The 23,892-nt window shown below is 43.0% G+C and overlaps 1 protein-coding gene and 1 long non-coding RNA gene across 2 annotated transcripts in view; one reads left to right on the forward strand and one right to left on the reverse strand.

Annotated features, from left to right (window-relative positions):
- The window catches only part of LOC139570574 (transient receptor potential cation channel subfamily M member 4-like), a 70,292-nt gene extending 50,672 nt beyond the window's left edge, over positions 1-19,620 (forward strand). The window contains exons 21-27 of the mRNA XM_071392540.1: positions 1,677-1,851; positions 2,118-2,283; positions 2,515-2,696; positions 9,936-10,068; positions 12,705-12,777; positions 15,628-15,721; positions 16,492-19,620. Coding sequence (XP_071248641.1) covers positions 1,677-1,851; positions 2,118-2,283; positions 2,515-2,696; positions 9,936-10,068; positions 12,705-12,777; positions 15,628-15,721; positions 16,492-16,523 — 855 coding nt within the window. The 3' untranslated portion in view covers positions 16,524-19,620. The remainder of the gene's footprint in view (positions 1-1,676; positions 1,852-2,117; positions 2,284-2,514; positions 2,697-9,935; positions 10,069-12,704; positions 12,778-15,627; positions 15,722-16,491) is intronic.
- A 153-nt stretch (positions 19,621-19,773) lies between these two features.
- Positions 19,774-23,056, reverse strand: LOC139570575 (uncharacterized). Its single transcript, XR_011674110.1, has 4 exons — positions 22,911-23,056; positions 21,846-22,529; positions 20,582-20,670; positions 19,774-19,879 (listed from the first exon to the last, which is right to left on the reverse strand). It is a non-coding gene; the product is annotated as an uncharacterized lncRNA (long non-coding RNA).
- Positions 23,057-23,892: the final 836 nt, after the last annotated feature.

Raw genomic sequence — 23,892 nt, forward strand, 5'->3', positions numbered from 1 at the left:
TGAGTCAACCTCTCTCTTTAATCTAACTTTTAATGGATGATGGGATGGAAGCTATCATAGTTTTGAATTGATTTCGAGATCCCGGGAAAAGACAGTCGAATGTTCCATACTTACTTACTTACTTTATTGTCCCCATGGGGAAATTTTGTTGCAGTGTCATGTACACATTTAAAGTGGCGTTAAATACAAAACAAGATTGACAATACAACTTTCAATAACAGTCACGCACCAATAAATAAAATAAAATTTAAAATTTAAAATTTAAAAAAGAAGAAAAGACTAGCCTGCTGGCCTTACGGGGTCAATGGGAACATTTGCCCGAGCTATTTAAGAGGGATATCACACCTGGCACAAATGATTGTCTCGTTCTATTTTTCCTGCTGAGGGGTGCCCTATACCTGCGCCCAGAGGGGAGTAATTCAAAGTCCAGGTACAGGGGGTGACTTGGGTCTAATGTTCAGCAAGTAACACATCATAACCTGCTATTACCTCTGCAAGCTCCTTGTAGTTGCCCTTGTTAGCGGAACTGTCCCTCTCGTCGTGTCCTCCTAAAAGCCAATTCTTGCATGCCCAAAAATGCAGTGGTGTTGATAAGCCGCTTGATAAGCCGCCTGTTTCTTCTTACTTTCTTGTTGTATTACGCAGTTTGAAAACGCAGACCATTGTCATGGTCGATGCAGCTTTTTCCCAGAAGCATGAATCTGATGTCGGCATTTATATGCTCCCTGCTTTTGTTTTTCCGTTTAGCTTTCGCCCAAGACTTTCTAAAAAGCAGGCAAGGCCAGCAATGCAGGCAGCATGATTAAAGGCTCCCTGTTAACCAACTATACTTTTGATACAAATTGGTAATGAACTTCCGCACCTTTTCACCCTTCTTCATGAAACGGATCTCAGGTAGAGGTCGACCCTCGGTTTTAATTCGCACCTTTTCCGTGTACCCCAGAAAATGAAAGGGGTTCTTCAACAAAATGTCAACAAAATTTGCGGTAGTGTTGGCGGCGAGAACTGCACACTCGAGCTGGTAGCTACTGCTACTTGCTACTGAAGTTAGCAAGGCAAATTTTTTATAAATTGCACTAACTGAACACAAAAATAAAGTTCTAAAACAAGAAAACTATTTATAATCTACGTCCTCCATCTCCTGTAATTTGAAGAAACTAATTTGAATTGAATAATATCCCCAAAATGCTATCACTTTTCAATTCTCTATCCTGTCACCAACTCACCAAGCTTCTCAACACATATTACGCCCCCATAATGCTCTGCAGCACAACCCCAATACAACACACTAGGTTCATTCTCTGAGACTAATCCTATGATTGGATGGGAAACATGTCAGTTCATACTGCAAAAGCTTTGATTGGTTGGAGGTCGTCCTCCGGAAGTGTTCATAATTACCATGTAGGTCTATGGAAGGGTGTGAGGCCTACGAGCCTCCTAAATTTTGTATTGAAGTCAGTGTACCCAGAGGAGGACAGAATCTAGCTGTCCTGTGACTATACCATGGTGCTACCTCAGAGAGTGCTGTTGAAGTTGTTTTTAATCAATTATTTGGTGACATATGAATATATTTAGTATAGTTTTATCTTAAGATTTCACTGAGGAGGATGGTTCTCCCCTTCCTCCTCTGAGGAGCCTCCACTGTAATCAATGTTATATGTTGTGCTCTCCTATAGATGAAGGATATCTTCTTCTTCCTCTTCTTCTTGGGGGTGTGGCTTATGGCATATGGGGTGGCCAATCAAGCACTGCTGTACTCCTATGACCCCCGCCCCGCCTGGATCTTCCGGCGCGTGTTCTACAGGCCGTACCTGCACATATTTGGACAGGTCCCAGTGGAGGAAATAGATGGTACTGTGTGTGTGTGTGTGTGTGTGTGTGTGTGTGTGTGTGTGTGTGTGTGTGTGTGTGTGTGTGTGTGTGTGTGTGTGTGTGTGTGTGTGTGTGTGTGTGTGTGTGTGTGTGTGTGTGTGTGTGTGTGTGACCTGTACAAATGATGTGATGCTTTCCAACTCAAAGCTGCCAAACTTTTCGATAAGATCAGTATAAGATAAGAGTGGAAAAATGTACAAACCTCTGTTCCTCATGTCCTCCGTATTGTTTCTGTCTGTCTGTAGTGAGGAAGGAGTGGGACAGGGAGTGCACTGACAATGTGACGCTGATCGAGGGAGGCGCGGAGCCCTGCAGGAGCCATTATGCTAACTGGCTAGTGATCATCTTACTGGTCATCTACCTACTGGTCACCAACATCCTGCTCATCAACCTACTCATCGCCATGTTCAGGTAAAGGATGGACATTCTCTTTTCCCCCTTTCTCTATCTTTCTTTCTTCTCTCCTTTCTTTCTCTCTCCCTCCCTGAATCTTCGGTCTCCTATAAATCTATTCTGTCAATATCATTTTTTACTGACATTTTTACTATCATTTTCAGCTAAATACAATGCCTCGTCTTTTGTCAATTGTGTACCACATTATGTTAATTATGAATCCTTTCTCTTCGTCCCCTCTCCACACAGTTACACATTCTCCAAGGTGCAGGGCCAGAGCGACACCTACTGGAAGTTCCAGCGTTACAACCTGATTGTGGAGTACCACTCCCGGCCCTCCCTTGCTCCCCCCTTCATTATCCTCTCCCACGTTCACTTATTCATCAAGAGATACATCCGCAAGGTTCCCTCGGTCAAGATCCTCCATTTTGGTGAGAATTCAACCCAGGTATTCATTGAAAAAGGAATTTTTAGATCCTTACAATCACTATTGGAACTATATTGCTTAAAGGGGCAATCAGCAATTGCTACATCAATTTTTGGACTTAAACATTTATGATACATTGATTCTTGAAGAAGATAACTTATAAATGCCTCACGAGCTTTAGTTTAACAGTCGTACCCCATCAGAACAAAAAATATGTTTGTTTTACGGCAACGTTTATGAACAACGTTAAATGTAAACAAACACTGTATAGCTTTAAAACATGGTTAAAACGATCATTTTGATATCATGGATGGTCAGTCCTTGAATCCTTAAAGTATGTGATTGTGTATGGATGTGTCTGTGCCTATGTTTGTGTTGCTTCACAGTCCCCTCTGTTCCATAAGGTGTAATTTGTATCTGTTATTTCAATCTAATTTTACTGCTTGAATCAGTTACTTGATGTGGAATAGAGTTCCATGTAGTTCCATAGTCTGTTCTGGACTTGGGGACTGTGAAGAGACCTCTTGTGGCATGTCTTGAGGGGTATGCATGGGTATCCGAGCTGTGCGCCAGTAGTTCAACTAGACAGTTCAGTGCATTCAACATGTCAATACCTCTCATAAATACAAGCAGTGATGAAGTCACTCTCTCCTCCACTTTGAGCCAGGAGAGATTGACATGCATATTAATAATGTTAGCTCTCTGTATACATCCAAGGGCCAGCCGTGCTGCCCCGTTCTGAGCAAATTGAATTTGCCTAAATCCCTTTTTGTGGCACTTGACCACACGACTGAACAGTAATTCAGGTGTGACAAAACTAGGGCCTGTAGGACCTGTCTTGGTTTTAGTGCTGTTAAGAAGGTAGAGCAGCACTTTATTATGGACAGACTTCTCCCCATCTTACCTACTGTTGTATCAATATGTTTTGACCATAACAGTTTCCAATCCAGGGTTATTCCAAGCAGTTTAGTCACCTCAACTTGCTCAATTTACACATTATTCATTACGAGATGTAGTTGAGGTTTAGGGTTTAGTAAATGATTTGTTCCAAATACAATGCTTTTAGTTTTGGAAATATTTAGGACTAACTTATTCCTTGCTAGCCATTCCGAAACTAACTACAGCTCTTTGTTAAGTGTTGCAGTCATTTCAGTTGCTGTAGTAGCTGACGTGTATAGTGTTGTGTCATCCGCATACATAGACACACTGGCTTTACTCAAAGCCAGTAGCATGTTGTTAGTAAACAAGCAAGGGGCCTAAACAGCTACCCTGGGGAATTCCTTCTTCTACCTGGATTATGTTTGAGAGGCTTCCATTAAAGAACACCCTCTGTGTTCTGTTAGACAAGTAACTCTTTATCCACAGTATAGCAGGTGGTGTAAAGCCATTAACACATACGTTTTTCCAGCAGCAGACTATGATCGATGATGACAAAAGCCGCACTGAAGTCTAACAAAACAGCCCCCACAATCTTTTTATCATCAATTTCTCTCAGCCAATCATCAGTCATTTTTGTAAGTGCTGTGCTTGTTGAATGTCCTTCCCTATACGTGTGCTGAAAGTCTGTTTACTGTAAAATAGCATTGTATCTGGTCAAACACCATTTTTTCAAAAAGTTTACTACGGGTTGGTAACAGGCTGATTGGTCGGCTATTTGAGCCAGTAAAGGGAGCTTTACTATTCTTAGGTAGCGGTATGACTTTTGCTTTCCTCTAGGCCTAGGGGCACACAATTTCTAGTAGGCTAAAATTGAGAATATGGCAAATAGGAGTGGCAATATTGTCCGCTATTATCCTCAGTAATTTTCCATCCAAGTTGTCAGACCCCGGTGGCGTGTCATTGTTGATAGACAACAATATTTTTTCACCTCTGCTTGCCTTTCATAATTTGGTCAGATATACTTGGATGTGTAGTATCAGCGTTTCTTGCTGGCATGTCATGCCTAAGTTTGCTAATCTTTCCAAAGAAAAAAATAATTGAAAGTAGTTGGCAATATCAGTCTGTTTTGTGATGAATGAGCCATCTGATTCAATGAATGATGGAGCTGAGTTTGCCTTTTTTTCCTAAATTTAATTTAAGGTGCTCCAAAGCTTTTTACTGTCATCCATTGAACCTTTGTTTCATAGTATAGTTTCTTCTTCATTTTATTCTGTTTAGTCACATGATTTCTTAATTTGCAGTACATTCACCAATCAGTTGTGCAGCCAGACTTTTTTGCCCTTCCTTTTGCCTCATCCCTCTCAAACATACCATTTTTAAATTCCTCAGCAATCCACAGGGATTTAACAGTTTTTACAGTACTTTTCTTAATGGTTGCATGCTTATTAGTAACTGGAGCAAACAAATTCATAAATGTGTCAAGTGCAGCATCTGTTTGCTCCTCATTACACACCACGGACCAGCAACTATTCTTTACATCAACAACATAGGAATCACAACAAAACATATTGTATGACCTCTTATACACTATATTAGGCCCAGCCTTTGGAACTTTGGTTTTCCTAGATATGGTTACTATACTGTGACCACTACATCTGATGGATCTGGATACTGCTTTCAAGCAAATTTCTGCAGCATTAGTAAAGTTGTGATCAATACATGTTGATGTGCTGTTTGTAACTACCCTGGTAGGTTGACTGATAACCTGAACCAGGTTCCAACCTGGTTACAGTTTGAAGCTTCTTCTTGAGTGGGCAGCTTGATGAAAGCCAGACAATATTTAAATCACTCAGAAAATATACCTCTCTGTTGATATCACATACATGATCAAGTATTTCACACATTATCCAGATAATGACTGTTAGCGCTTGGTAGTCTATAGCAGCTTCCCACAATAATGGGATTTAGGTGAGGCAGAAGAACCTGTAGCCATATTACTTCAACAGTATTTAGGCAAAGACTAGAAGGAGTTTCCATATGCCAGTAATTTCCTTTAAAATCCGTGAAGGTAAGTGAACAAGCGCACACTTCGGGAGGCCATGTCTTCAGACGAGAGGCCACTTGTGTTCCGGAGTTCCAAATTAAGCAGCAGCAGCTGAAAAGATGAGCTCCTACAAATATTGAAATTTAAATGTTTTTTTAGAGTAAAGTACATCGAAAAAAATCAAAAGAAAACTGCAAACTGAATAGGAGACCAAACAAGCAGCTAACAAAGAAGAAAGGCTTTTGAAAAAGTAACAATTTTTCATAAAATTATACCGTTTTCTTAGCTAGCTAAGTTGTTTACCTGTTGCTAGGCAGTTGCTAGGGACATTCCTGGAAGAAGCTAGCTAGCTAACAAGGAGTGTCTAGTTGGCAGAAGGGACAAAGAAGGGACAAAGTGGGACAAAATAAGGACAGAAGAAAAGGGAAAGGGGACATTAAGGTGAAGCAGTCCTCTAAAGACACAAAAGACAATAATACAAGAAACAACACTTCTATTGCCTCTCCCTCTACGATACGCACTTCCGGGTTGGAGCGAGTAGTTGCATTCCGCTTCGCTCCACAGGTAGTATTACATTTCATTTCATTACAGTACAACAGTTTGATTTGTTTGATCTTAGCTGGCTACATAGCCGTCTTTGTATCCAAGATAATTGTGTAGTCTAGAGTAATTGTCGAGGTTACCTAGCCAGCTACACTTTCAAACAAAGTCAACAACGCAGCCACTGCTAGCTAGCCTATTTCACCAGCCAGCAGTACTATATCATTTTAGTCAATAAGATTTTTTGCAACGTAAGCTTAACTTTCTGAACATTCGAGACGTGTAGTCCACTTGTCATTCCAATCTCCTTTGCATTAGCGTAGCCTCTTCTGTAGCCTGTCAACTATGTGTCTGTCTATCCCTGTTCTCTCCTCTCTGCACAGACCATACAAACGCTTCACACCGCGTGGCCGCTGCTACTCTAACCTGGTGGTACCAGCGCGCACGACCCACGTGGAGTTCCAGGTCTCAGGCAGCCTCTGGAACTGCCGATCTGCGGCCAACAAGGCAGAGTTCATCTCAGCCTATGCTTCCCTCCAGTCCCTCGACTTCTTGGCACTGACGGAAACATGGATTACCAATGATAACACTGCTACTCCTACTGCTCTCTCCTCGTCTGCCCACGTGTTCTCGCACACCCCGAGAGCTTCTGGTCAGCGGGGTGGTGGCACTGGGATCCTCATCTCTCCCAAGTGGACATTTTCTCTTTCTCCCCTGACCCATCTGTCTATCGCCTCCTTTGAATTCCATGCTGTCACAGTTACCAGCCCTTTCAAGCTTAACATCCTTATCATTTATCGCCCTCCAGGTTCCCTTGGAGAGTTCATCAATGAGCTTGACGCCCTGATAAGTTCCTTTCCTGAGGATGGCTCACCTCTCACAGTTCTGGGTGACTTTAACCTCCCCACGTCTACCTTTGACTCATTCCTCTCTGCCTCCTTCTTTCCACTCCTCTCCTCTTTTGACCTCACCCTCTCACCTTCCCCCCCTACTCACAAGGCAGGCAATACGCTTGACCTCATCTTTACTAGATGCTGTTCTTCCACTAATCTCATTGCAACTCCCCTCCAAGTCTCCGACCACTACCTTGTATCCTTTTCCCTCTCGCTCTCATCCAACACTTCCCACACTGCCCCTACTCGGATGGTATCGCGCCGTCCCAACCTTCGCTCTCTCTCCCCCGCTACTCTCTCCTCTTCCATCCTATCATCTCTTCCCTCTGCTCAAACCTTCTCCAACCTATCTCCTGATTCTGCCTCCTCAACCCTCCTCTCCTCCCTTTCTGCATCCTTTGACTCTCTATGTCCCCTATCCTCCAGGCCGGCTCGGTCCTCCCCTCCTGCTCCGTGGCTCGACGACTCATTGCGAGCTCACAGAACAGGGCTCCGGGCAGCCGAGCGGAAATGGAGGAAAACTCGCCTCCCTGCGGACCTGGCATCCTTTCACTCCCTCCTCTCTACATTCTCCTCTTCTGTCTCTGCTGCTAAAGCCAATTTCTACCACTCTAAATTCCAAGCATCTGCCTCTAACCCTAGGAAGCTCTTTGCCACCTTCTCCTCCCTCCTGAATCCTCCTCCCCCTCCTCCCCCCTCCTCCCTCTCTGCGGATGACTTCGTCAACCATTTTGAAAAGAAGGTCGACGACATCCGATCCTCGTTTGCTAAGTCAAACGACACCGCTGGTTCTGCTCACACTGCCCTACCCTGTGCTTTGACCTCTTTCTCCCCTCTCTCTCCAGATGAAATCTCGCGTCTTGTGACGGCCGGCCGCCCAACAACCTGCCCGCTTGACCCTATCCCCTCCTCTCTTCTCCAGACCATTTCCGGAGACCTTCTCCCTTACCTCACCTCGCTCATCAACTCATCCTTGACCGCTGGCTACGTCCCTTCCGTCTTCAAGAGAGCGAGAGTTGCACCCCTTCTGAAAAAACCTACACTCGATCCCTCCGATGTCAATAACTACAGACCAGTATCCCTTCTTTCTTTTCTCTCCAAAACTCTTGAACGTGCCGTCCTTGGCCAGCTCTCCTGCTATCTCTCTCAGAATGACCTTCTTGATCCAAATCAGTCAGGTTTCAAGACTAGTCATTCAACTGAGACTGCTCTTCTCTGTGTCACGGAGGCGCTCCGCACTGCTAAAGCTAACTCTCTCTCCTCTGCTCTCATCCTTCTAGACCTATCGGCTGCCTTTGATACTGTGAACCATCAGATCCTCCTCTCCACCCTCTCCGAGCTGGGCATCTCCGGCAAGGTCCACGCTTGGATTGCGTCCTACCTGACAGGTCGCTCCTACCAGGTGGCGTGGCGAGAATCTGTCTCCGCACCACGTGCTCTCACCACTGGTGTCCCCCAGGGTTCTGTTCTAGGCCCTCTCCTATTCTCGCTATACACCAAGTCACTTGGCTCTGTCATATCCTCACATGGTCTCTCCTATCATTGCTATGCAGACGACACACAATTAATCTTCTCCTTTCCCCCCTCTGATAACCAGGTGGTGAATCGCATCTCTGCATGTCTGGCAGACATATCAGTGTGGATGACGGATCACCACCTCAAGCTGAACCTCGGCAAGACGGAGCTGCTCTTCCTCCCGGGGAAGGACTGCCCGTTCCACGATCTCGCCATCACGGTTGACAACTCCATTGTGTCCTCCTCCCAGAGTGCTAAGAACCTTGGCGTGATCCTGGACAACACCCTGTCGTTCTCAACTAACATCAAGGCGGTGACCCGTTCCTGTAGGTTCATGCTCTACAACATTCGCAGAGTACGACCCTGCCTCACGCAGGAAGCGGCGCAGGTCCTAATCCAGGCACTTGTCATCTCCCGTCTGGATTACTGCAACTCGCTGTTGGCTGGGCTCCCTGCCTGTGCCATTAAACCCCTACAACTCATCCAGAACGCCGCAGCCCGTCTGGTGTTCAACTTTCCCAAGTTCTCTCACGTCACCCCGCTCCTCCGCTCTCTCCACTGGCTTCCAGTTGAAGCTCGCATCCGCTACAAGACCATGGTGCTTGCCTACGGAGCTGTGAGGGGAACGGCACCTCCGTACCTTCAGGCTCTGATCAGGCCCTACACCCAAACAAGGGCACTGCGTTCATCCACCTCTGGCCTGCTCGCCTCCCTACCTCTGAGGAAGTACAGTTCCCGCTCAGCCCAGTCAAAACTGTTCGCTGCTCTGGCACCCCAATGGTGGAACAAACTCCCTCACGACGCCAGGTCAGCGGAGTCAATCACCACCTTCCGGAGACACCTGAAACCCCACCTCTTTAAGGAATACCTAGGATAGGATAAAGTAATCCTTCTAACCCCCCCCCCCCTTAAAAGAGTTAGATGCACTATTGTAAAGTGGTTGTTCCACTGGATATCATAAGGTGAATGCACCAATTTGTAAGTCGCTCTGGATAAGAGCGTCTGCTAAATGACTTAAATGTTAAATGTATGTCAGTGGCATATCTACCCATTCCAGTCACAAAATAAACCTTAGATATGAAAGGCGAGATTATTGGGACACAACCTCTGTCTGACAGTGAGGTTAACATGCTAACTACTGGTTTCCTACCACAGGAGGTTGGTGGCACCTTAAATGGGGAGGACGGACTCGTGGTAATGGCTGAAGCCGAATCAGTGGAATGGTATCAAATACATCAAACCATGTGTTTGATGCCCTTTCATTCGCTCTGTTCCAGCCATTATTATGAGCCATTCTCTTCTCAGCAGCCTCCTGTGTTTCCGACCTCACGCTAAGCATCAGCACGACTAATACATTTTCCACCTCTGTTAGTATTGGAGCTGACGGGGAGAGCAGCTAACAGGTTAATGACATGGGAGGCCATTCAGAAGGAGAACTTCCTGACAGCCCAGAGCAAGATCCAGAGAGGGAGCGACTCAGAGAGGCTCAAACGGATGTCAGTCAAGTGAGTAAACCTTTACACCCGCCCTCCAGTTTGGATCCATCTCTCTTTCAGCATTTTTCTCTACCAATTTAACTACAGCCTTTTCTAGATAATGTGGATATTTATGGATATTATGAATATATTTATATTTACATGTTACAGTAGCCTACACATGCATGTATTGTATACGTTTAAATATTTATATATTTTTGTCAAAATAATATATTTTATATACTTTAATATACTACAGTACTATGTACTGTAATATTTGTATTATATGATGTTGTACGATCAGGTCCAAAATGATTGGCACCCTTGATAAAGATGAGCAAAAAAGACTGTATAAAATAGATAATACAAGTACTGAGGCTGAAACTTGGCCACAAGTAGATCTTCCAGCAAGACAATAACCCCAATGCACACATCAAAATCCACAAAGAAATTGTTAATTTACCACAAAATCAATATTTTGCAATGACCATCAGTGTTTTGAATTGAAGAGGGCAGTCGATAATTGCAGATCAAGGATCTGGAAAGTTTCTGTATGGAGGAATGGTCTAAGATCCCTCCCAATGTGTTCTCCAATCTCATAAAACATTTTAGAAAAAGGCTCAGTGACATTATCAAGTTTTATTATTTGTATGTGCGGGATACACATGGTATACATCATCCAACTAAATGCTTACTTGCAGGTTCCTTCTCGACAATGCCACAACAATAAGAAATAATAAAATATAATAATAAAAATGTAATGACTCAGTAGAATAAACATTTTTAGGATGGTATAATATTTGATTTGTAGTCCAATATTTACACTTGTTTTGGGGAAGAGGGGATTGTGGGTCAGGTGTTTAAATTGTGCACTATTTAGCGATCATAATACAAGTCTGGTAGCAGCAGTTGTGATGTGTGTGTAGCATGAATTTGTGTGTGTGCGAGTGCATGTGTGCTAAGGTGTTGAGAATCAGAGCAGGTGATCAGTCCAGTTCAAGTGTTCAGCAGTCTGATGGCTTGTAGATTGGCGTACCAGGCTGTGATGCAACCGTTCAGGATGCTCTCGATGCTGCAGCAGTTCTGGAGTCCCGTTGATGTGAATCGGGGCATGTTACCTTCTCTGCTTGCTGAATTCAACAATCAACTCCTTTGTTTTGTTGATGGTGAGGGAGAGGTTGTTGTCCTGGCACCACAATGCCAATTATTTTACCTCCTCCGTATAGGCTGACTCATCATTGCAGGTTAACCATGGTGTCATCAGCAAACTTGATGATGGATTTGGTGTCATGCAAAGCCACGCAGTTGGGTGTGAATAGGGAGTACAGCAGAGGGTTGAGGACACACCCCTTGAGGGCCCCTGTGTTAACAGTCAGTGTGGAGGTGTTGTTGCCAATCCTCACAGCCTGTGGTCTGCCTGTCAGGAAGTCCAGTTGCAGAGGGTGGTGTCCAGACCCAGGGCTCTGAGCTTGGTGTCGAGCTTGGAGGGAAAAATTGTGTTGAATGCTGAACTGTAGTCAATGAACAGCGTTCTCACATAGGTATTCCTCTTGTCCTGATGTGTTATGGAAATGGCATCTTCCGTGGATCTGTTGGAGTGGTAGGCAATTTGGAGTGGGTCCAGTGTGCCTGGCATGCTGGCCTTGATGTGGGCCTTGCAAGGTGAGGTACAGATGTAGAATCTTAATTTAAGCCAGTTTGCTACAGAAGGAAAATAATCCTTCAGCAACAGCAAATGTGAATTATTATGTGGATTATAATCAATGAAAATTTTTGTAGTGGTGGATCCATTTTTCGTTAGGACAAATCAAATCAAATTTCTACATAGAAATTAAACTTTAGAAGCCTTTAAAAAAAAAAAAAAAAAAATGTATCCCATTTTCTCCCCAATTTTCGTGGTATCCAATCGCTAGTAATTACAATCTTGTCTCATCGCTACAACTCCCGTACGGGCTCGGGAGAGACGAAGGTCGAAAGCCGTGCGTCCCCCGAAGCACAACCCAACCAAGCCGCACTGCTTCTTAACACAGCGCGCCTCCAACCCGGAAGCCAGCCGCACTAATGTGTCGGAGGAAACACCGTGCACCTGGCCCCCTTGGTTAGCGCGCACTGCGCCCGGCCCGCCACAGGAGTCGCTGGAGCGCGATGAGACAAGGATATCCCTACCGGCCAAACCCTCCCTAACCCGGGCGACGCTAGGCCAATTGTGCGTCGCCCCACGGACCCCCCGGTCGCGGCCGGCTGTGACAGAGCTTGGGCGCGAACCCAGAGACTCTGGTGGCGCAGCTAGCACTGCGATGCAGTGCCCTAGAACACTGCGCCACCCGGGAGGCCCAGAAGCCTTTTTAAACCTGAAATATATTACAAGTTTGCATTTCCCGCTGTGCAGGAAAATTCACAGCAACAAAAGTGATCAAATTAAGATCCTACATCTGTATTGAAAGGTATTGAAAACAGGGGTTCCATAATTTTGACCCATATATTTTAGAGCAAAACAAATTATTATTTGTTAAACAATTCTCTTTCTCTGAGTAATTGTATTATTGTAAATGTTTTGCATACAATATAGCTCTGTATTTGTGTTCTTTATATTATAGTCTTTTTTGCTCATCTTTATCAAGGGTGCCAATAATCTTGGACCTGACCATGTGTTTACTGTGTGACAGGGTGGACAGTGTGCTGAAACAGATGGCTGAGACAAGGGATCATGATCGCAGACTGAGGGCTCTGGAATCGGAGGTCAGGCTTACATTTTGTTCCGACATTCTATTTATGTGTCTGTGTGTGTGATTTAGATTTTGTACATACTGTATGTCTCACAGTCCCTACATGTTTGTGTGCTTGAGTGTTTCCACCAGCAGACGAAGATTGAGAAGGGGCAGGGTTGCTCCAGCTCCCTTGGCATGTGATTGTTGCTTGGGATGCCAATTGAGTCATTCGTTATATCAAATTGAAGTGTGTGTGTTTCAAGTTGTATTCATCGAATGTACAGGATACACATGATACACCGTCCAACGAAATGCTTACTTGCAGGTTCCTTCCCGACAATGCAATTAAATGGCTCAGTAGAATAGAATAAAATGTTTAGCGTAAGTATAGTACAGGAAGGCACAATTTATAGGACAATATTTACAGGGAAGGGGGGGATTGTGTGTGTGTGTGTCACTTCACTTATACCCGTCACACCGGCTGGCGCATCTGGCATCAACAAAGGAACTCCGTTTCCGTCTGTCTCTGGCCGTCTTCTCCACCGTGCCCCAGCTGTGCTGATTTTGTTGGAGCTTGGTCTCCATTGTTCTACGCCACGTTGTCTTGGGCCTCCCCCTCTTACATCTGCCCTCTGAAAGCCAATAGACAGCTATTCTTGGGATAGAGTCTGTACTCTTGCTCAGGACGTGTCCAATCCAGCTCCAGCAGCGTCTCTTGAGTATGGCATCGATGGCTTCCTGCTTAGTTCGTCGAAGGAGGTTGGTCTTTGATATTGTGTTTGGCCAGAAGATGTGCATGATTCTCCGGAGACAAGTTGTGTGGAAGGTAGATCGTTTTTTCGGGTCTGCTTCTGTCATTTTCCAGCATTCTGAACCATAAAGGAGAGTTGGCAGTACACAGCTCTGGTATGTTTTGAGTTTGTATTTGTGCTATATTGTCCCAATTTCCAGACTTTATTGAACTTCATAAAGATTGCTCTTGCTTTATTGATTCTGGTGCAGATGTCTTTGCTGGTGCTTCCATCATGGCATATGGTTAATCAATCAATGGTATTTATAAAGCCCTTTTTACATCAGCAGATGTCACAAAGTGCTATACAGAAACACAGCCTAAAACTCAGGTCAGGGAACACTGTGGCCCTGTCCGACGATACCCCCGGACAGGGCCAACCAGGCACGATATATCCCCACCCACTTTTCCAAAGCAGAGCCTCCACACGACTAGAGGGATATCAACAGACCACCAACTTACTACCTTGAGACAAGGCTGAGTATAGCCCACAAAGATGTCCTCCATCACACAAGCCTGAGGGGGGGGTTGCAAAATAGGACAGGAAGATCTGTGACTCAACCCACTCAAGTGACGCACCCCTCCTAGGGACGGCATGGAAGAGCACTAGTAAGCCAGACTCAGCCCCCATAATAGGGTCAGAGGCAGAGAATCCCAGTGGAGAGAGGGGAGCCAACCAGGCAGAGACAGCAAGGGTAGTTCGTCGCTCCAGTACCTTGCGGTTCACCTTCGCACCCCTTGCCCAGACTACAATCAATCACAGTACCCACTGAAGCGACTTCAGTAAAGACTTAAAGGTTGATACCGAGTCTGTGTCTCTCGCATGGATAGGTAGACCATTCCATAGAAATTGAGCTCTATAGAAGAAAGCCCTGCCTCCAGCTGTTTACTTAAAAATGGGGACAATAAGGAGACCTGCGTCTTCTGACCGTAGCGTACGTGTAGGTATGTACGGCAGGACCAAATCGGAGCAAACCCATGTAATGATTTGTAGGTTATCAGTAAAACCTTGAAATCAACCCTAGCCTTAACAGGAAGCCAGTGTAGAGAGGCAAGCACTGGAGTAGTATAATCACATTTTTTGGTTCTAGTCAAGATTCTAGCAGCTGTATTTATCACTAACTGAAGTTTATATGGTGCTCCCAAGGTAAGTAAAACTGTGGGTTAACTCCTGCTCCTGTTCCTTGATTTTGGCTGCTTTTGCTGTGTTGATGTTGATGGGCATGACCTTTGTCTTGCTGTAGTTGATAACCAGGCCGACTTGCTGGCCAAAGGACTGGACTCTGTCAGTTTTATCTTGTAGATGTTGGTGTGTGTGTGATAAAAAGAGCCAGGTCATCGGTGAAGTCAAGGTCTTCTAGAGAAGAGTACAAGGTCCATCATATTCCTCTTGCCTGATCTTCTGTTGTTCGCCACATGACCCTGTCTATTGCCCGGGTTGAAGAGTGAATCTGACATCACACAACCGTGACAAACTCCAGACTTCACAGCAAAGCTCATGTTGCTCATTCCCACAGTGCATGAACAGTTGCTGTAGAACTGTTTTATGATGTTAACAACATGGGTGGGGATTCAATAAATAATCCAGAGTGTAGTGCTGCTTCGCCAGTGCTGGTTATTGTGGAACCAGAGCAAGTCCACCTGGCTTTACTCGCTCCCAGGATCTGTAGCTTGTATCTTCTTATTTCGTTGGTAACCTGTGCCAGCTTTCCGGACTCAGACATTGTTTTAACATTCCATAAGCCAATGTGCAGTTTGTTTTTGGTGTTCAGTGCTCCCATCTTCACATAACCAGTTTCCCATAGGCTTTCACTGATGGCGGTCACAAAAGTCTGGGACTCTGGGAGATCTTAGCATCCAGTTGTAGGATTGTCATTTGTTCATGTAGCACAAAGGTTTTACGGTATGATGTTGCTAGCCCCATGCCCAACCATGCACCATGTTAGATTCTTGAAAATGTATCTAGAATGTCTTGGAAGGGTGTTTATAACTTAACGGTAGCTACATTTAGCTGTGAGAGAACAAGCTTGCACTGGAATATTTAGTTGAACTTCACTCTCAAACAAAAAAAATTTAACCATTCTTTCCTAGTTGGAGTATTGCTCGAGTGCACTCAGCTGGATAGTGGAAACCCTCTCACAGAGCAACATGGTCAAACCCAGTCGGCCACCGCCAACACTTAGAGGTACCTCCCAATATACAGTGCATTTGGAAAGTATTCAGACCTCTTGACTTTTTTATTTTCTTACAACAACAAAAAACAATTCTCTAGTGCAGCCAATATTAAATACTGTCAAATGCCATCTGGTGGTCAAACTAGCACTAACTAGCATTAATGGCAACAATGGCTGACACTTAAATAACGTGCCATAGAATTATGTGGCAGCACGCAAGCTGTGCTGCAGTATGACAACTTTTAAAGGAAGAACATCTGTATATAAACCCTGGATTGCTGATGCTTTGTATTGGCCAATGAGATGTTTTGAAGCCACCAGTCGGCCATATTGGCACTCCTCAGAAAAGCAGTCCTCCATAGGAATGAATGGAATTCTACAGTATTTAATTTAAATGTTAAGGACAAAATTACATGCATTTATTTTTTTGTTGTAGTGGCGACAGTAACATTAGTACTTTCTAAAAAAAGATACACTACCATTCAAAGGTTTGGGGTCACTTAGAACTGTATTTCTGATCAATTTGATGTTCTTTTAATGGACAAAAAAAATAATAATCTTTCAAAAACAAGGTAATTTCTAAATTACCCCAAACTTTTGAACGGAAGTGTATATATTTTATGTTTAGCTCACATAATAATAATTTAAAAGTATGAATTAAGGTGTCTCTAGTAGAATAAGTATTTTATCTGATTGTGATTTGCACAATGTCAGTGTCTGTAGCAATTTGAGCCAAAGGTCAAATGTCTTATCCCTTCTCTGTTTTTCTCTCGTTCTCCAGAGCCATTCCCTACCTCCTCCTCTTCCATCTGATCCTGTCTTTGTTTACATGCCAAGCCATTCAGGGTCACTGAAAGGAAAAGTTGATAAGCTGTTTCTTTCCACTTCGGCTGCTTCTTTGTCAACAAGTCTCCACTACTGCCAATTGTTTTTGTTGGCATTTTAAATTGTCTGTATTCGTTGAGGTTGTGTATTTCATTTTTAAAAGGTTCCCGAAAGACAACAGTTGGAACCAGGGGAAAGGGCTGGAAAATACACTGTCGAAGAACTGTTTTTTTTACGAGGGCAATGTTTTTTTAAAGGGAAAATGTGTGGTGTGTGTGTGTGTGTTGTGTAATGTGATATACTATGTATTTGTCATATACTTTTTTGCAGGACTCTCTTATGAATTTTACACAATCTTTTGCACAATTTCTTTTCTACTTTTTGAAGTTTTACATGTTTTATATTGGGTATTTGTCACTGCATCTAGACCAGTTATAGGTTCATAATGTACATTTTGTGTTAGAGGTATCTCACATATTTTAGGACATACAGTTGAAGTCGGAAGTTTACATACACCTTAGCCAAATAAATTTAAACTCAGTTTTTCACAATTCTTGACATTTTAATTTTAGTAAAAATCCCTGTCTAGGTCAGTTAGGATCACCACTTTATTTTAAGAATGTGAAATGTCAGAATAATAGTAGAGAATTATTTATTTCAGCTTTTATTTCTTTCATAACATTCCCAGTGGGTCCGAAGTTTACATACACTCAATTAGTATTTGGTAGCATTGCCTTTAAATTGTTTAACTTGGGTCAAACGTTTTGGGTAGCCTTCCACAAGCTTCCCACAATAAGTTGGGTGAATTTTGGCACATTCCTCCTGACAGAGCTGGTGTAACTGAGTCAGGTTTGTAGGCCTCCTTGCTCGCACACGCTTTTTCAGTTTTGTCCACAGATTTTCTATAGGATTGAGGTCAGGGCTTTGTGATGGCCACTCCAATACCTTGACTTTGTTGTCCTTAAGCCATTTTGCAACTTTGGAAGTATGCTTGGGTTCATTGTCCATTTGGAAGACCCATTTGCGACCAGGCTTTAACTTCCTGACTGATGTCTTGAGATGTTGCTTCAATATATCCACATAATTTTCCTACCTCATGATGCCATCTATTTTGTGAAGCGCACCAGTCCCTCCTGCAGCAAAGCACCCCCACAACACGAGGCTGCCACCCCAGTGTTTCACGGTTGGGATGGTGTTTTTCGGCTTGCAAGGCTCCCCCTTTTTCCTCCAAACATAACAATGGTCATTATGGCCAAACAGTTCTATTTTTGTTTCATCAGACCAGAGGACATTTCTCCAAAAGTATGATCTTTCTCCCCATGTGCAGTTGCAAACCGTAGTCTGGATTTCTTATGGCGGTTTTGGAGCAGTGGCTTCTTCCTAGCTGAGCGGCCTTTCAGGTTATGTCGACATAGGACTCGTTTTACTGTGGATATAGATACTTTTGTACCTGTTTCCTCCAGCATGTTCACAAGGTCCTTTGCTGTTGTTCTGGGATTGATTTGCACTTTTCCCACCAAAGTACGTTCATCTCTAGGAGACATGACGGCTGCGTGGTCCCATGGTGTTTATACGTGCGTACTATTGTTTGTACAGATGAACGTGGTTCTGAGGTCTTGGCTGATTTTCTTTGGATTTTCCTATGATGTCAAGCAAAGAGGCACTGAGTTTGAAGGTAGGCCTTGAAATACATCCACAGATAGACCTCCAATTGACTCAACTTATGTCAATTAGCCTATCAGAAGCTTCTAAAGCCATGACATAATTTTCTGGAATTTTCCAAGCTGTTTAAAGGCATTGTCAACTTAGTGTATGTAAACTTCTGACCCACTGGAATTGTGATACAGTGAATTATAAGTGAAATAATCTGTCTGTAAACAATTGTTGGAAGAATTACTTGTATCATGCACAAAATAGATGTCCTAACCGACTTGTTAAAACCTATAGTTTGTTAACAAGAAATTAGTGGATTGGTTGAAAAACAAGTTTTAATGACTCCAACCTAAGTATGTAAACTTCCAACTTCATCTGTAGATTGCTGTATTCATTCTTAATTCATTCAGCTTGCAGTCAGGTCCAGAATTAATTGTCACGTCTGTATTACTTTTGTTTCCAACCACTAGAGCTCTGCTACCCGAGCCCGACGGGGCCCGACATTATACATTGGGTTAGGGCCGGGTAGGGTATGTTTTTTTTAAATCAATAACTAGGGTACGGGTAGGGCTCGGGTATCACAAAATTGATCACCAACTTTTTGAAGCTGAGCCATTTGCTCGTGCTCTGCTACGCAGTAGAGTCATTTCTGACTGATATGATAACATGGTGTCAGAATTGCTTCAACCTCGTCAAATATAAGTCAGAGATTATTTAACAGAAAATAATGTACCTTGAGTTTTGAGCAGAGCAGCCCAAGCGGAGCCGTTGTTATGGATATTCACCGACTCAGAGCCGTGTGCATAAGGAGCGAGTTAGACAGAAGAGCAGCTAATGTTTTTACTATCAGGGGAAGTTATTTCTGATTTCGGGTTTCGGGTAGAGCTTTAAATTTGGCAGAAGCAATCGGGTCTTGGTAGGTTAGGGCCTAAATGTAGCGGGCAAGGGTAGGATTTGGGCTTAAAATTCCTGCCCGTGCAGGCCTCTACCGACCACTAGTTAGCCCCATATACACTCCTATAATGTAACTAATGTACAATGCATTTGACACAATGGATATTTTTGTGATACATCCGAGTTTGTCTGGATAAATATTTTGACACAACCACCACTACGGAAAAACTCTCTGTTGTATAACAACAGTTGCATCAAATCGGTTGTATAATCCAAGTGTGTACAGGGCCGTTGTTACACTATTGGCGATTCATGTCATTTTCGCCATGTTCTGCATTAGAAGGATAGAAGGCTTTTTAACTTCTCAGCAGAAATGGGTCATGTGGAATTGCGTGATCAACACATACTGTATAACATGTCACATTTCCTGAGCATTAAGTTGCCTCGCTCTCTTTCCATCTTGCATACTCTGACTCATGTGTGTATCATGTTATGCAGCTTCTGATCTTGTACTTCAATTAAATAATTGCCATACTCAGTTGTAGAATTGTGATGATACTGTAAGGTTGATCCGTAAGGAAGTACCATTTAGTATTAGTATAACCCCTAACTGCAGTGATGTGACCAAAACATATACATGTGCTACAGGGTTACAGACTGTGCTATACTAGCCAACTATACAGGACATGTATTTTTACTTCACTTTTTTTTTTTTACTTTTATTTTCAGATATAACAAAAATACTACAACCCAAACCCCTCATTCTCCCCTCCCTTCATCCATCCCCTCCAAGGAATCTATAAAAGTAAGTTAAAAAGGAAAGAAACAGAAACAAACAGTATTAGAAACAAAAACAATGGTTAAAAAAAGTTACATAAAAATTCTTATCAGCACAAATGGCCACTAGAACAGACATCACTGCTTACCAAACTATGCAAGTTACACTAAGTAAAAGACAGGCTCTCCACCTATTGTATTAATGGGAGACCAGGTTAAGTTAAACCTTTTTCGGCGCCCATGCACAGTGTACTTCTTCTCCAGAGGCAGAGATGACATCAACTCCTTAACCTGCTGCATAAAGGAGGCCGGCTTTGCAGACTTCCAGTGAAAGAGGACAAGGCGGCGAGCAAGCAAAGCAACGAGGTAGCATTCTGGTCTAGGGCATGTACCCGATAAATGGCAGTGACCGGGTTGGGGCTAACAGTTGTATTACACATATGTGAGAATGGGACCCCATTTGAGGCAGAGGCCACTCAAAAGATTGGCATGACCAAAACATGTGTCCCACAGTCACTGAACTCTGGTGGCATCTCAAACACTTGGGATCCACATTTAGGTATATTTTTGCCAATCTGTTATTTGAGTAATGGAGTCGGTGCAAAACCTTAACCTGAATAAGTCCATGCCTTATGCAAAATTGTGTGGATATGCTCAATACTTTGTTGCCATATATCATCGGGTAACTCGCCACCTATGTCTTGCTTCCATGTCTTGCTTACCTTCAATGAATGACAGCTCTTCCTCTGGCCCTATGTTTCTGTGTGTGCGTGCTTGTGTGCAGGCTGCATGGTAGGTGTCAGGTTACGAGCTGTTGTAAAAAAAAAAAAGAATTACGTTTTAAAAAGTCTAAATAAAACAATTAAAAGTACATTTGAATGACACTAAGTGGCAGTGTTTTTACAACTAATGCCGGTTTTCCTGAGGCTGATGCCGTGCACGTGTTTGTACACATGCATATACACACACACTCTCATTCAAATAAACACATACAAGAACACACACATGTAATAGTGCCAGACATGCGAACAAACATACACAGTTGGCATTGCTGTTATGATTTTAGTTGTCCTTTGTTTTAAATGTATTAATATTATTATATTTTTTTGTTGTTGCATTGTTTGCTGTTTTTGTCTGTCTTTTCCTTTTTTCTCTTTAGTTCATTATTTTGGTTGTTGGATTCTTGGGGGTGCAGAACAAAGGAATTTCCAGAGTTAGCAATCCCTGAGACTGTGTATGATAACTCTGACTCGTACGTCTAATGGTTATTGTAGATGTTAGCTACAGAGGGAGTTTACAGTATGTAAAAGAGCTTTATAAAGGTAAAGAGAGCAACGAATTGACCTACTTGACCTCAAAGAGGGTCAGACTACTTTATGATAGAGAATGCAGGGATGTGTACTGAACCTGTACCCATAATAAAACAAAGTGCTCTATGGTCAAATGCATCTAAAGGCTTTAATGAAGTGGCAGCTGCATTCATCTTGATGATTTCGCAATAGTCTAAGACCAGTAAGAACATAGACTGAATTATCTGCTTTGTACTATTAAATTCACACTAATAGTAAAATTACCACTCCATGGTGTAAAATAACCCGTGTTGGTGTTAATAACCAGAGTTGCTGCACCAACTGCCGTTTTAAGAGGTGAGGGAGCTAAAGCAGTTTATAGACTTAGAGACAGAAAAAGAAGCCATACAGTGGTTCTTCCTTTAAAAGTTGCGGAGTACTGCAGCACAGCCTGCAGGGTTCTGCAGAATTCTATGGCAAGTTATTTAAGTGTCAGCCATTGTTGCCAGAATGACGCAATTTAGCACCATCTACCACACACATAAGCCTTTTTCAAAACTTTTAAAGGAAGAACCACTGTATATATGATGAGACGATACAAATCCCGAAAGACGATACAAATCTTGAAAGATGTCAGTCTTTCTCCCGAGGGAACTGTCCAAGAAGTAGGACTTCATCTGTAAGGTATACAGTATACCTTTTGAATCTGCAGATGTGAAGCAGAAGACCCTTGGAAAGCCATCCAAAGAGGATATTTCAGATCTCTCAGCTGACGATTCAGATGTTCATGACACCGCTTCTCTTTCCGACTATTCAATGGATTCAGCTCCCAAGAGAGGCCCAGTGAAACAGAAGAGATCTGCTCCGAATTACTCACATACACAGAGAGATGGGAGGCAGCCACACTCAAAGATATGATTAGCCATGTAAATTTCACATCAGGTTGAGACAGCACCCTCATTAAATTAGTCAAATTGATGTTAAATAATTTTACCAATTGGATTCAAGTGACAAATAATTGACATTTGAATGAATAAGACATCTCTAACCAGGTTTCCATCCAACCTTTGTATGCCCATAAAGTACACGTTGGACAAAAAATATCATCACAGGCCTGATGGAAACAGAACATTTGTCAGTAAACATTCCAAATGTCGACAATACAAAATAGCCTTATGTCACCACCTCGACGACCATATGCTCTTGGACCTTGAGAGAAAATGTAGTCAGATGAAGAGAGAGTAGCTGTACTTGCAGTGTTTTCTGGGGTGATCCATGTCTCCATCAGGGCCAAAAGGTCAGGGGACTGAAGGGCAGCATAGGCTGGGATGAACTCTGCGTTCTTGACTGCAGATCGGCAGTTCCAAATGCTGCCAGAGACCTGGAATTCCACATATAGGTAATACAGTACTTTACCGTAAAATTGTATTGTAAAATTACCCCCCATAATTGATCTTTCAGTACTGTACTTTAATATACCATTACAGTAGCTAACTGTATTTTTCTTGTCACGGTGTACACATAGCCACGGTAAGTGTGCTTCATTCTATAGCTAGAGGACTCCTGATATCTCCAGGAGTGATAAGTATAATTGTTGTCTTTAGTGTACCCAGTACTAGACAACATATAAATTGGAAGGGTTGCAACCAAGGGGTGGGGAGCGTCTGTAAAGCCCACAGGGAGAGGAGCGAACAGGTACAGAAAACACACACATAGTTGCCAAAGCTGCAAAATGAGATCAGAAAATATCTAGGTAACATACTCAAGTAAGATAGTGGTGCAGAGCCTTCCTCAAAGCGCTCAGCAGAACAACACGGCAGAACCGTCTTTGTTTTCGGCGACCATCTTAGTTTTGCAGACGAGACTGCCGCTGAGAAACCTGAAGTATTGCAAATTGCTAATTGCCTGGAAGAGGTGAAGCGCACATCTCCCTGTACTAATTGCCTAGGAGAGGAGAACCACACCCCTCCAATACAGCCAATGATTAATTACCAAAACAAGTCACAAATTGCCCGGCTCCTTGACCCTGGTTGATGTGTCAACAATCATCTGAAAGTTGTCAGCAGTTCACATACCAAGTAGGCCCTGGGAAGACAGGCAGCACTTAAAGTAGATGGCCCTAGCTAGCAAGAAGACAGTACTAGACAACAGTTACAATTATACTTATCACTCCTGGAGATATCAGGAGTCCTTTAGCTATAGAATGAAGCACACTTCTATGTGTACACAGTGACAAATTGTTGTAAATATATAGCAAAAAAATACAGTTAACTACTGTAATGGTATATTACAGTAGAGTACTGAAATAGCAATGCATTATGCGAGGTAATTAAAAAAATTTTTTTTTACAGTGCTGTGTTACCTGTTTTGCTGTATATTTACAGCAGCATACTGTTAAAAATGTTTTTGGCACTCCAAAAATCCAGTATGGCACTGTATTCAGTGGGGTGGTACTGAAAATTACTGGCCTTAGCCAGAAAATGACTGTAAACTTACAGGAACAGGTTTTTAGATTCCAGAAACACAATATGGTACTGTAGTTTGGTACTGAATTACAGTAAATTACTAGCATATAGTAGCCAATAAATTACTGTAGAATTACAAGACAAGGTTTTTAGATTCCAAAAATATGGTATGGTACTGTATTCTGTGGAGTACAGCATTCTCATTAACGGGTGAAACAAACGTAGCCTCCTACAAGGCACGCCTAAAAATAGGATAATGAGACAGAGATTATTTCCCTG

The sequence above is a fragment of the Salvelinus alpinus genome, chromosome 3 (assembly GCF_045679555.1).
Source record: "Salvelinus alpinus chromosome 3, SLU_Salpinus.1, whole genome shotgun sequence".
Classification (NCBI taxonomy): Eukaryota; Metazoa; Chordata; class Actinopteri; order Salmoniformes; family Salmonidae; genus Salvelinus; species Salvelinus alpinus.